At 43.5% G+C, this 14,248-nt stretch overlaps 1 protein-coding gene across 1 annotated transcript in view; it reads left to right on the forward strand.

Moving 5' to 3' along the window:
- Window positions 1-14,248, forward strand: part of ADAMTS17 (ADAM metallopeptidase with thrombospondin type 1 motif 17) — a 342,817-nt gene that overhangs the window by 266,176 nt on the left and 62,393 nt on the right. The window contains exons 17-18 of the mRNA XM_021680437.1: window positions 2,032-2,191; window positions 4,761-4,896. Of these exons, the coding sequence (XP_021536112.1) occupies window positions 2,032-2,191; window positions 4,761-4,896 (296 nt within the window). The remainder of the gene's footprint in view (window positions 1-2,031; window positions 2,192-4,760; window positions 4,897-14,248) is intronic.

The raw sequence follows: 14,248 nt of genomic DNA on the forward strand, positions 1-14,248 counted from the left end.
CCGTTAATTTGTGGTCTCTGGCAACCTGTGGCCGTTCAAGGTTAGGTGACACCCAGAAGAGTCGCCGGCCACCTCTCTGGGAATCCCCTGAGGAGACCGCTCTGCCGGGACAGGCTTGCCCATGACGGCCCTGCCCCCGCCACACGATGAGAGAGCAGAGGGAACTGGTTTCCATGCCTGGCTTCAGCCATCCATAAACCTGTGACTGCCACACTCAGCCCACTAAATCCACGGCCAACGTAGCGCCGCACGTTTGATTTCTGGGATCCAAGGACCTGTCCCTAAGCCACCGCCCTGTGATGAGATTATGTCCTAGTCTAAGGCATTAGAACAAATCCGCCTGTCCTGATTTAAAAGGGGTTACAAGAGGAAGCATAAGACAAGATAAAAAAAAAAAAGTCAAACCATGCAGCCATGTCACCTGTTAGCACGTGAATTGGCTTTCTCTAGCAAACCCTAGGATGGGTGTATTTCCCTCTCTTGCCCAAAGCTTTCCTAAACTGTGAGGGAATTGTCAGCCCATTAAAGCAAATGCACAGCCCGGATTCATTCAGACCATGCCTGATACACTAAACTCAGCCGAAGTCCCAGCCCTCTCTAATATTAATCACTTTTATGTCTTGAAATAATGATTAGTTCAAGTTTTTAAACCTAGAAATGAGAGGTGCCCCTCTGCCTCTACATAGGTGTCCATCATCCCCAAACTGGGGTGCATACATCGCTTGCAGGGTCAGGAGCACCCGCAGAGCCACGGGAACCTGCATTTGAAACCAATTACACACTCACACACGCAAATTATACGTGGCTGCAAAATTGCATGAAATTGGTTTCATATGGATTCTTGATGCACCAGTCTTATTCCCATACTGAGATAATAAAGATCTTTTAAAGAAGGTTTTTTGTTTTTTTTAAAACTGGAGGCATTTTTCCAAATGCATTACTGCAAGTCTGTTTCTTGGAGAAGTGGATGTTTATGCGGTTCAGGCTGCTCTTAGCACCTCACCCCCACCCTGCAACTCAAGCCCTTGGAGGGCTGAGAGATTCTCGGGGGCAGCATGGGGACCTCCCCAGGTCAGGGCAGGTGGAACACACTCTTCCAGGCCTGGAAGGGAACTTGATCACAGCCTTGACCCAGGAGTGCCCAGTGGTTCCAAGTCTAGCCTGAAGACCCATCACCTCCAGCCAGGCTCCCCCCAGAGGGCTTGTTTTGCACAATTACACATGGAAAAATAATACTGGTAGAACATCTCTGTCCTTACAGGGCTTGTACACAGATAGCCAAACAAAGGGCAGACCCATCCATCTGCTCACTCACCAGGATTTCAGACCCAAGCGTCCCCAAGCGGCAGGTTGGCTCCCCACCCTCTCAACTCTAGTTTTAAGCCTTGAGCCACGCCCCTGCCACCCTGTGGGCATCACCATCTTAGCTCCTGTGGCGTCAAGAAGGCTCAGGCACCCCTGGACTCCTCAGCAGAAGTCCCCAAGATTCCTGTGCAGTGGGGTTGTGTTTGCCTGTGAGCCTGCCTTACATGTAGCAAGGGCTGGTGCTTGGGGACTGAAGAGTGATGTTCATTTTCAAAGGAGTAGAGTAACCCTACCTGTTCAGATGCCTTTTTAGGTCAAAGCTGCATATTTGTGTCTTTCTTGCCTGCAAGGGCAGCTTCGTGGCTGAGTATGTGGGACGGGTTCTTTGCGCTGTGGGGAGCAGCTCTCCCTATAAAACGCCACCTGAGAGCCCACAAACTTGCTCCTCCCCGAAGTCCTCATCTAAACTGGTCCTTTCTCCAGTGGGAGAGAGAGCAGAGCTCCCTGCTGAGAGTCCGCATACACTCCTGCCCCTGAGTTGAGTCTCTGAGGAACCTGAGACTGAAATAAGGGAGCACCCCTAGAACGAACCCCTCTTGAAACCCGGAAAAGACCTGGTTACCCCAGTAGGGAGACGGCCACAGTGTGGCTTAGTTTGCAAATTCAGCAAGCCTGTGGGCTTCTGCTCCATTTGAAAACGACCTTTGATTTGTACTGCTGATCCAGGTGCTGTTATTTCATGACCAAAATTATGGAATCCATTACGAGTACACTGTTCCTGTCAACTACACTGCGGAAAATCAGAGTGAACCCGAAAAACCCCAGGACTCTTTGTTCATCTGGACCCACAGCGGCTGGGAAGGGTGCAGCGTGCAGTGTGGAGGAGGTGAGCAGCCGGAGTCACGGGCCCGTTGGGTGTGGGGTCTTGCTGAAGGAAGGCACGAACTCGGGGCACCCTGTGGCTGGCACACAGGGCATGAGAAGGGCTGGCCATGTCACCTGTGTTTCCACGGGAACTTACCCACGTCCCACTGCAATTCTCTCTGCAAGACACTCACGCAGTCCTCCACACCCCTGTGCCCACACAGCTGCTTTGCCTATGGTGCAGGGCCCTCGGACTCTGCCCTGAGTGGAGGTTTGGCCCCTGTATGGGTACATCACAGGTATGACAGGGGAGTGACCCTGGGGGTGAACAGAATACACCTTCACCTGTTCCTGTTCAGTGGAGGGCCTCCAGATGCTTTTGCCCCCAAATTCTCTTTCCTCTTGGCCACAGGTACCCCACTACAGGATGCGGTGGAAAGAAAGAGTCCCACAAGGCCAGGGAAACATTCCGAGCATGAGTCCTGGCTTTGTGATTTGCCGCCATATTTTAGCAAATGACTTACCCTGTCTATACTGAAATTTCCTCAACTCTAAAATAGAGTGATCCGCCCCTATGCCCACTGCAGGGAGGAGACTGCCACTCTAAAAATCTATATCAGCAAAAAGCACTGTATTTGTTACGGGGAGGTTTAGGGAGAGGAGGAGGAAGCCATTCTCAACTCTTAGCTAGAAGCCCTTTTGTAATTTTCACCCTGACAGGAAACAAAGCCAGGTCGTGGGAGGTGGGACACAGGGTGGGTGGGTTTTGATGGACACAGAGTTAGGATGGAAGGTTCACCTGAACTCTGGAATGCCAATCCAGAGTGTAGCATGGCCCCACAAATACCCATTCCTGCGTGGTCGTTGACCACCAAGATGATGTCTGTCAGATACCCAATATGTGGAGGTTCGTTTACCATTTAAGCAACTTGTCCTATTTCTTATGGGTAAGAATTACAGCTCTAACATGATTGGGCCATCAGACACTGCTGGAGTCAACTGTGAATTCCCTCCCTCTCCTGCACATCTTGGCTCACTGTCCTCGCTGCTTGGACCCAACCTGTTCCTAAAGCATCCTGGCCGTTGGCATAGCCTCAGGATCCTCCATCAGCCCTGCCCCTATCCCGCTTTGCACTGCTCCCCTGTCCCTCAGCTGTCCCCCTGTGCCCATGGCCCTCCAACCTCCAAAAGCAGCACCTCCCATATCCCCGACTGCCAGACTTTTCTTCCTGGGCAACTTACAAACTAAGCATGTCCCAAAATGCAGCCATTAACAGTCTCCCCTCGGCTGGGGGGCTGGGGAGTGCTGTTCCACTGGTGTCACTGTTGGCCCAGTGGCATTCCTGTGTGACACCAATGACTCCCAGGTTGTCAGATGACAACCGATGACTCACCATTGTCAGACCTGCGGCCAAAGCTGAACTATGGCTTGAGGTGGCCCCGTGCTTCTTACACGCACACAAGGCTGCAGCCGTGGCCAGTAAGAGCTGATGGTATGGTTCGGGACTCCACACTCTCGAGGCATCCCTAAAGGACAAATTCTCCAGGAGGCAGACTGAGCAAGGAATCTGGGGTCCAAAGAATTGTGCCTGATATCCTCTTAATCTTGGTATTGCCACACTTCCCAAATAATAATAAAAACAGAATATAGCTAATATGAAGTGTTAGCCCCGACTAGGCTCTGTTCTAAACACTCTCTGTGTACCAATTAATTTTAACTGCCCCTGAAGCACCCTAAGGCACAGGGAGGTTAAGTGAACCAGCCTGGTTGAGGAAACTGAGGCACAGAATCATGGCGGCTAGCTGTTGATCCTGTGGTCATTATGCCGATGATGAAACCAAGTTTGAAACCAGCCAGCCTGGCTCCAGAAGCCACCCTCTCTAGCTCCCAATCATCCGCCTCCCTAGCAAAGTCATGACCAAGCAGCGTGTAGGGTGCTCTGGTGACACACAGAGAATGGCTACCCCCATCTAGGGTAACCAGTTAGTGAAGTCCCCAAATGCAGGTGATGCTGAGGACATGTAGCCTTTGGCCAGCTAAACAAATTCTCAGATTGGCTCTAGATTGCCCGCCTGGAGGAGGCAGGTCTGTGTGTCCTTCAGACCAACCTCCCTGCTTCTCACTGCTGTCCCACGATTCTGGAGGGATTCTCTAATAAGTAGCTATGATCTCTGGTGAGGACTGATGTACAGGTATTTAATCAAGACCAGACCTCAATAGACTTTAAATATCAAAAGAACAGATAAAGAGATTGGCAATCTTTGTTGGAAATTAAAGACCCAAATCAGAACTTTGGCCTCCGTGAATCCCAAGCTGTCCAAGAACACAGCCAATCTGTGGTGTTGCCTTTTTCCAATCCTGTTCCAGAATCTTCCTCCTGCCCCATGCTGCCCCTGCCATGTCTTACACACCCTCATCCCTAACATTATGGCTCTTTCTCTCTAACAACCAATAAAGCATGATAACAGTCACTTCACATGACAGACTGGTCAAAAGATGCCCCCGAATGCTCCTCCATCTGCATCCGTGGATGGCCTTTCCAGGTGTGTGTAGCCACAAGCTTCTCAGTTCCCTGTGGTTTGGCTTCCAGGGGAACGCAGAACCATCGTGTCCTGCACGCGGATTGTTAATAAGACCACGACTCTGGTGAATGACAGTGACTGTCCTCAAGCAAGCCGCCCAGAGCCCCAGGTCCGAAGGTGCAACTCACATCCATGCCAGTCACGGTAAGGAGCTGTGTTCTCAAGCTTGGACCCTCCAGGGTCAGGGCAAAAACATCCATGCATGGGGCGGGGGGGAGGGGGGTTGGCGTGGAGGCAGTACGACTCTGCACCGTGTTCTGTTGTTGTTGCTAAGTCATTTCTGCTTGCTCAAAATACTGAATTTCTGACTATGAAGTCAGAGCTCTGAAAAAATGTATAATCCTAGCTAGAAGGCACTTTTTAGCAGGCCCCTAAGAACATCTCATGGAGAACAAAATCATTGCATACTTTCAACTGATCTGTGTTGGCTCCCCCAAGTTATTTTGTCTTGGAAAAAAAGGAAATCACAGAGTGTGAGCACCCATGAGTAAGTCGCACAGGTTAGTGTTTGTGATGGGTCTGTTTAGGTGGCTGAAACTTATACCAGTGAGTGTGGATCTTGGTGTTCATTGCGTAGAATCCATCAGAACTTCTGATGGATTCCATGGCCATAATACTTCACGTGCTCTGAAGTGAATTTTCTTGGGCTGTCAACTGAGATGAATCGTGTGAAATGTGCTCATCAGTTAAGCTTTCTTATTTCCGGTCATTTCAGTGAGACTTTGCATCATAGTGTGGTTGGTAAAGTGTGTAATATCACCCCTGGCCTCCTATTCTGCTCTGGGTTGAGGTCATGGTTTTTGTTTTGTGGTTCTGTGCATGTTTTTCTTCTATAAAGAAGCTGGACTTTTGACATGGCAGTTCTTTAAGCTCCACTTGGGCCTCTTGCCTGGTGCAAAAGTTCCACAAAGCATGTGGCTTTCGTGCCAACCCACTTTGCTTTGTCAAACTGGTCAAGTGTGCGAGCAAGAGAGGAAGAGAGGGAAGATAGGAGGGAAAGCAAGAGGTGAGACTTACTTCATTGGTTGTGTGTGGTCCTTAGCAAATTGAGAATGAAGGTGGGTGGGAGGGCAGGTGAAATGTGAAGGGGATTAAGAGGTATGAACTTTGAGTTACAAAATAAGTAAGTTGTGGAGATGAAAGAGACAGTATAGAGAATATAGTCAGTAAGATGGTAGCAGTGTTGTCTGGTGACAGAAAGTGAATATACTTATTGTGGGAAGCATTGGGTAATATATAAAAGTACAGAATCATTATGTTGTACATGTGAAACTAATATAATGCTGTATATTAATTATACTTCAATTTAAACAAAAGAATGACATTCTACCCTAACCCTGAAGGCCATGAGGAACAACTCACTTTGGGAAGTCTTCTTGAGCATCTTGGCTCTGAGCAGCCATCCCACAGACTCATCAATTGATGACACACACCCAGGGTCAAAGAAGGAAGGCCTTGCCACTATGATGACCCAAAGATCCAACAGCCCACAGAGACAGCTCAGCTCTGTGACCAACTAGAAAGTAGGATAAGTAAATCTAGAAGAGGGGGTGTCAACATGGGCTCAAGGGCATGACTAAGCAAGAAAGATCTTAGGGATCCCTTCAAGAATCATATTTTAAGATCATTTATGATTTCAAACTATTTTAGTGTCCAAAGATATCTTAAATTATGCACATAAACCAAATAACATAAAACATGAAATCAGAGTTGCTCTGATTGAATTGAGACACATATGTGATATGGAAGAGTAGCCCAGCGCATTCTGCCCTCCCTCATATCACAGTAGGCCCAAGGAATGGACCAAGGAATGAAGTTTTTTTGTTGTTGTTTTTTTTGTTTTTTTTTTTTTTAAAGATTTTATTTATTTGACAGAGAGAGACACAGCGAGAGAGGGAACACAAGCAGGGGGAGTGGGAGAGGGAGAAGCAGGCTTCCCGCTGAGCAGGGAGCCCGATGCGGGGCTCGATCCCAGGACCCCGGGATCATGACCTGAGCCGAAGGCAGACGCTTAATGACTGAGCCACCCAGGCACCCCCAAGGAATGAAGTTTAAAAACTGTTAGGGACTCTGCTTTCCATAATGATGGGGTTGCTTTTATTGGACCAACCCTCAATATTCTTCACAACGATACTCTTAACTGTGCTGATCACATACCGTATTTGGTAGCCACTAGCTAGTCCAAATTGAGATGTGCTGTAAAAGTAAAAATATACACCTGATTTCAAAGACTTAGTATGGAAAGAGATTGTAAAATATCTTAGTAATTTTTAATACTGATTACATGTTGAAATAATTATGCCTTGGACACACTGGGTCAAATGCAGCACATTATTACAATTAAATTCACCAGTTTCCTTTTATTTTTTTTATTTTTTATTTTTAAAGATTTTTAAAAAATTTATTCGACAGAGAGACAGCGAGAGAGGGAACACAAGCAGGGGGAGTGGGAGAGGGAGAAGTGGGCTTCCCGTGGAGCAGGGAGCCCAGTGCGGGGCTTGATCCTAGGACCCTGGGATCATGACCTGAGCCAAAGGTAGACGCTTAATGACTGAGCCACCGAGGCACCCCTCCTTTTAATTTTTTGATATGGGTAGTAGAAAATTAAAATTACATGTATGGCTGATGTCTTAATTCTATTGAATGGCACTGATATAGATTAACATAGCATTCACAATGTTCAGGATACAGTCTAAAATTATCAGACATAGAAAAAAAAATCAGAAAAATGTGATCCATACATTAATGACTCCAAGATTACACATATGTTGAGATTAGCAGACAAGAATTTTGAAGCAGCTATTATAATTGTGCTCAAAGACATAAGAAAAAATATAGTGACAATTAATGAACACATAGGAGGAAATCTAAGCACAAAAAGGAGACACTCTAAAAATGAACCAAATTTTAGGACCAAGAAACACAGTATCTGAAATTTTTTTAAAAAAATCACTTTGATGGGCCTAACAGCAGATGATGAAAAAAAGATCAACAAACTTGAAGGTAGAAGAATAGAAATTACCCAGTCTGGAAAACGGAAAGAAAAGATTGTTGACAATGACAGAGACTCAGTGATCTGTGGGATAATATCAGGCATTCTAACATAAGAGTAATTAGAGTCAGAGAAGGGGAGGAGGGGAAAAATAGAAAAGAAAATAATCAGAGACAATGACCAAACATGTCCCAGGTTTAGTGAAAGATAGAAGAGAGGTAATTAAGTTGCTTCTCTAGTATTTCAACTAGATTCCAGATTAATTCAAAACTCCGTAACAAAGCTCTCTCACCATTACACCAGTAGGCCAAAGCAGCACCTTTATGATTTTGTCACACAGATATTCTAGGAGGGGACTTAATTGTGCTATAAAACTCTACACAGAAAATCTAGTAGGAAACACCTACAAAAAAGTCACATCACCCAGCATGAGTTAACAAAGGTACCCACCCTTTAAAACAGTGCTACAGAGCTGCTCTAAGCTTGGATGAAGCATATCGAGTGTGTGTGTCTGGGTAGGTGTGGCTCCAGATTGCTCACAGAACATTCTGACAGACCACAGGCCTGCAGTCTTGCCATGGTTGAACGCAAGTATAAGCCAAACACACTTTAGACTAAAAGTAAGTTCAGAAGCACATGCTTAGTATCTCCTTAGAATAAGGGTCAGCAAACTTTTTCTGTAAAGAGCTAGATAATAACTATTTTGGGGTTTTACAGGCCACATAGGTTTCTGATGTCTGGTTTTCTTTGTTTTGTTTACAACCATTTTAAAAATGTAAAAACCATTTTTAACTCCTGGGTTATACAAAAACAATCTACAGGCCAGACTTGGCCCAGGAGCAATAAATTGCTGGCCCTGCCTTAGATTATTACTTACCCTTTCCTTGCCCTCTGAGATGCTGGGACCACAACCTCGCATGAGCCCAAGCTCTGAAGATACTACCTCGGGAAATACACTTTCTTATACGAAGAAGGACATGTCATTTTGCTGAGTTACTCTGTATTGCCCACTTGTTCAGTACTCTTTTTAAAAGCATCCAGCAGGACCCTCAGCATACAGTACAACATCAGTAATTTCCTTCATCCAGCATGCACCTGTCAAGCACCTTCCCATTCACCAGGTCCTGTTCTAGGTACCAAGGTGAAAAAGACACACAGGGTCTTTGCTCTCATGGAACTTGATAAATACTAAATTTCTCCCTTCCCTCCTTTCTGACCTACCTTTCTGGGTCATCCTTTTTTTCCTTCCTGACCCACTTCCTTCTAGTGCCTTCCTGACTCCGTAAAATCATACAAATCAGACTTAAAGAATGAGTGGAATTTCCCAAGGCAGAGGATAAAATGAAATTGATAGGAGATAGTACCTGAAATTTGTCTCAGAGCCTAGAAAAGAAATGCTTAGTTGCCTCCTCTAGTCTGGTATCATTTGTTGGTCGTTTAGTTGTTTATTTTGAACCATCTGACTTCATACTGTTTCTTAAAGAGGACACATAAGAATGCAGTGTCATGGCTCATCAAAGAGTATTTATTGTTTGGATGAAGAAATGTGTGATCTGATAGATTTTAAAACTCCTGCAAGTCTTAGTTATATTTATTTATATTTAAACACACAGAGGCACACATACATATATGTATATACACACATATACAATATATATGTATATGTTATGTAAAGATATATATATGCATATATGTATATACACACACATATATTTGAACAATAAAACTTGAATTATTGCAGAGCAAGATCTAGTTGACCTGAGTCTTTCTTCAGAACATCTAGTAATATGGACTTAGGCTGATAAATGAAGAAAGGTGAGGAGATTGACCTCAGAAAATTACTGCTAGATAATCAGATTTCATCTATAAGTAAAAACTCAACCTTGACAAAGGGTTGTGGAGATGTGTAGGGTCTGGAAAAGAAATGGCTGCTTCAAGTGGGGTGGGCATGCCTGGAAGACAGAGCCTGGAAGCTGGAAGGAGAGCGCAAGAACCCAATGGTGTAAATTTTATTGAAGAAGCCAAAATGCAACTCACTGTTGAATCTGGCAAGGCGAAAGAGCCTTTCTATATTATTGTTACTCTTTGACCTTTAAAACAACAGTGATGTTTGTCTTTTCCCTTATATTTTTCTTTATTTCCTCTGATCTCCTTTTAATTTTCTTCAACCCTCTTTTTCCATCAAGTTCCCGACAGTTTCCTTTACCTTCCCAACTGCACACCATTAGCACCTCTTTATTCTAATCCTGCCCCTAGCTCTGTGGATACTTCTCCCAAACCCTGCCATAACCATATGGAATCCGGAATCTGACACGCAGGGCAGATGGCCTCTCTCCAGCATCTTGCACACCAATACAAACACATCAGCGAACCTGGCCCCTGACATTGGCAGGAGAGGCAGAAATCACAGATCCGCTCAGCTGTTATGACTGTGGCCAGCAGCCTTCACCTTGCTGACCACAGTCTGCAGGGAAGAGGCCCCACCGTCATCCGGCATCCAAAGAGAAACACTATGTGCCACCTCCTTCAGACCCAGGCCCAGATAGTGTTGGAGCAAGGAGGGTGGGGCACGACAGGGAGATGGGCTCATTCTGGAACACATAGCTCATGCTTCCCCGGATTTAATATTCTTGCAGTGTCTTAGAGCTTGTTGGCCACTCAGAAAGGCCATTCCAAGCTATTAGATGTTTCCCCTAGCATTTGTGATTTGAACTTCTTCCCAGGCAGTACATACAGTACTGTGCATTGAATTAGAGTGATTCAGAAAAGAATATTTAATATTGTACTGCCAACTGAATCGAACAGTCATCTGCAAGGAAGTGTATTTGGATTTTAAATTTGTCCTCTTTGCTTATTATCTTAACCAGGTGTGCCTTGTTTTAGTTAAAATGGAATGGAATCCCTCATGTTTTTTAATGAAAGCGTGTGTGTGTGTGTGTGTGATCATGACTTAAGAATGAAACCTAGAACATGTAGATCTTTAGGTGGAGCCAAAATCTGAAAAGATACCATTGTTTAATCCATTTCTAGCTAGTCTAAAACTTCAAGCTTTTTAGTTTCCTGCTTTCCTTGAAAATAAAATAGGTAAATCTAATTGCCACACCTCTGTCTCCCATGCCCTGGATATGAGAGGTTGGAAGAGGCCACCTTTGGCACCGCCTGCTTCCTGGGGCAGAACAGGAGCCACGATGCAGGACTGCTTGCATGGGCAGGAGGGCAAGGCCCAAGGTTGTATGTTCTAAGACTGGGGATCTCCAGAGTAGGGCTCCCCTCTTTCAGGCTCGGCCCACTCCTCAGACGCTTGGGCATATGGTCACAGGTCTGGGTTGAGGGGCACCCCACAAGGCATGTGAAATAAAGAAGCAGTGCCTAAGGCGGGGAAGATGATGAATAGCATTATTGGCCTATTACATGTCTTATCTAGGTATAGGAATGGTGAGGAGAAATTTAGTTGGATTCCAGATCTTTTTTCCAACACTACTCAAATTCCAGAACTTCACTCATATTTAAATTAAATAGTAAAGTTTTGAAGCCTTTAGTTATTTGTTTAAGTTAGGAACATTCCAGATGGAGAGAGAGAAAACATTTCAGTGTTGTTTTGAATTTGAAAATTCTGTTTTCTTCTTTTCTGCCATACTTAACCCTTCAATCATTTGAACACCCCCCCCCTCACCCTTTGATCATTACAGAGGATAAGGGAATTCCCAGATACCAGTTCCACAGGTAACAGAATTCTCCTGTCGAGAAATGCTTTGCATGTAGACCCTGGGGTCCATTAAGAGGCCCTTCCCTCATTCTGACTTTCTGAGTCATAAAATATAAAAAGCATTGAGCACTCAATGTTTGCATTTGATTTTTATGTCACAATTACAAAAAATGAAAAGTAAATGGAAATGTTGAAACTGAAGAATAAAAGCAAACAAAACCAAGATCATAGCGATCCATCAGAAATGAAGGGGAAATATGTATTCTCCAGGTTCTGGAAAAAAAACATCAGACCAAGAAGGAATGGCTCTATAGTGGGGGTATACAGTGAAGTATTTCTGACTTGTAGAATCTCTGGGGATATTTCAGAACTGAGCTTGGGGTATGTTTAGTGGCAGCTTCCCAGAAAATTAACCCCTTCCCCCTGGGGGCTAATGAAGGCCTCTGCTGGCAGAGTCCTGGGCTGGCTGGCTCTCTTACAGGAATGAATAGTCCACAGATAGGAGTGATTTTGCCTAGGAAAGTATTATTCTTTTCTCCTTACAGGTATACATTTATATACAAAGACATTCAAATTCCTGGGGTGCCAGGGTAGCTCAGTTGGTTAAGCGTCTGACTCTTGGTATTGGCTCAGGTCATGATCTCAGGGTTGTGAGATCAAGCCCTACATTGGGCTCCATTCTGGGCATGGAGCCTGCTGAAGATTCTCTCTCCCTCTCCCTCCGCCCCTCCCCATCCCCACTCACATGTGTGTGTGTGCGTGTGCGCGCACGCCCTCTATTAAAAAAAAAAAGACATTCGAAAGTAAAAGTATGGGAAAAGATGTTTCATGCAAAGAGAAACCATAAGAAATCAGGATGATCTATACAAATACCAGACAAAATAGATTTTAAAACAAAAAAATTGCTAGAGATAAAAAGAAATATTTTATAATGATAATAGGGCAGTCCATCAAAGAAATAACAATTATATAAACATGTATGTACCTAATAACAGAGTCCTAAAATATACAATATGAAGAGAAAAGTAGTTCAACCATAACAGAGACTTTAATGCCCAACTTTCAATAATGGATTTTTTAAAACTAGAAAGAAGATCAACAAGGAAATGTAAGACTTGAACAACACTATAAACCTACTGGAACTACGAGATAGCTATAGATCACTCTACCCAATGAGAGAAGAATATACATTCTTCTTCTTTTTTTTTTTTTTAGATTTTTTATTTATTTTCTGACAGAGAGAGACACAGTGAGAGAGGGAACACAAGCAGGGGGAGTGGGAGAGGGAGAAGCAGGCTTCCCGCAGAGCCAGGAGCCCAATGTGGGGCTCGATCCCAGGACCCCGAGATCATGACCTGAGCCGAAGGCAGACGCTTAATGACTGAGCCACCCAGGCGCCCCAAATATACATTCTTCTTATGTACATTTGAAACATTCCCCAGGATAGACCATCATCTAGGCCATTAAATAAACCTCAATGATGTAAAAGGGCTGAAATAATGCAAAGTATATACTCTGACCTTAATGGAATAAAATTAGAAATCAACAACAGAAAGAAATTTTGGAAACTCACAATACGTGGAAATTCAACAACATAAAACTTCCTAAATAACAATTGGATCAAAGAGAATTCATTAGGAAATTTAGAAAATACTTTCAGATGAATGAAAATGAGGATTTAACATATGAAAGTTAGACCATGCAGCCGAAACAGTCCTTTGGGGAAATTTTATAGCTTAGGGGAATATTTGAAATAGAGAATAGGAAAACAATAAAGAAAAATCAGTAAACCAAATGTTGATTATATGAAGAGAACAAAAAAAATTGACATTTAGCTAGATCAAGAAAAAATGGGAGAAGACTCAAATTACTAAAATTAGAAATGAAAAAGGTTGTAAAGGAATACTACAAACAGTTGTATGCCAATAAATCCAATAACTAATATAAAATGGACAAACTCCTAGAAAGATGCAAACTACCAAAATTGAATAAAGAAGAAATAGAAGATCTGAATAGACCTATAACAAGTAAATAGGTTAAAATACTAATCTAAAAGCTTCCCCAGAAGAAAAACCCAGGACCAGAAGGCTTCACTTGCAAATTCTACCAAATATATAAAGCAGAATTAACATCAATCCTTCACAAACTCTTCCAAAATATAGAAGAGGAGGGAACACTTCCCAGCTCATTCTATGAAGCCAGTATTATCCAGATAATAAAACCAAAGACATCATAAGAAAGGGATACTACAAACCAATATTTCTTATGAGTACTGTTGACAAATCTTCAACAAAATACAAGCAAACTGTATCCAGAAACATAAAAAAGGGATTATATACCATGACCAAGTGGGACTTATCCCAGGAATGCAAGGTTTGTTTATCATTTGAAAATCAGTTCATGTAATACATTACATCAATGAAATAATTTTTAAAAACAACATGATGATCTCAATAGATGCAGAAAAAGACTGACAAAATCCAAGACCCTTTCATGATAAAAGCACTCAACAAACTAGAATTGGAAGAGAATTTTCTCAACCTGATAAGGGGTATCTACAAAAAATTGACAACTACCATCATACTTAATGGTGAAAGACTGGATGCTTTTCTCCTGAGAACAAGAATAAGACACAATATCTATTCTTGCCACTTCTATTCAACATTGTGCTAGAGGTTCTAACGAGGACATTTAGGCAAAAAATGAAATAAAAGCCATCCAGATAGGAAGTGAGGAAGTAAAACTATCTCTTTTTACACCTGGCATGATCTTGAATATAGAAAATTCTATGGAATCCA

Source organism: Neomonachus schauinslandi, chromosome 9 (genome assembly GCF_002201575.2).
Source record: "Neomonachus schauinslandi chromosome 9, ASM220157v2, whole genome shotgun sequence".
Classification (NCBI taxonomy): domain Eukaryota; kingdom Metazoa; phylum Chordata; class Mammalia; order Carnivora; family Phocidae; genus Neomonachus; species Neomonachus schauinslandi.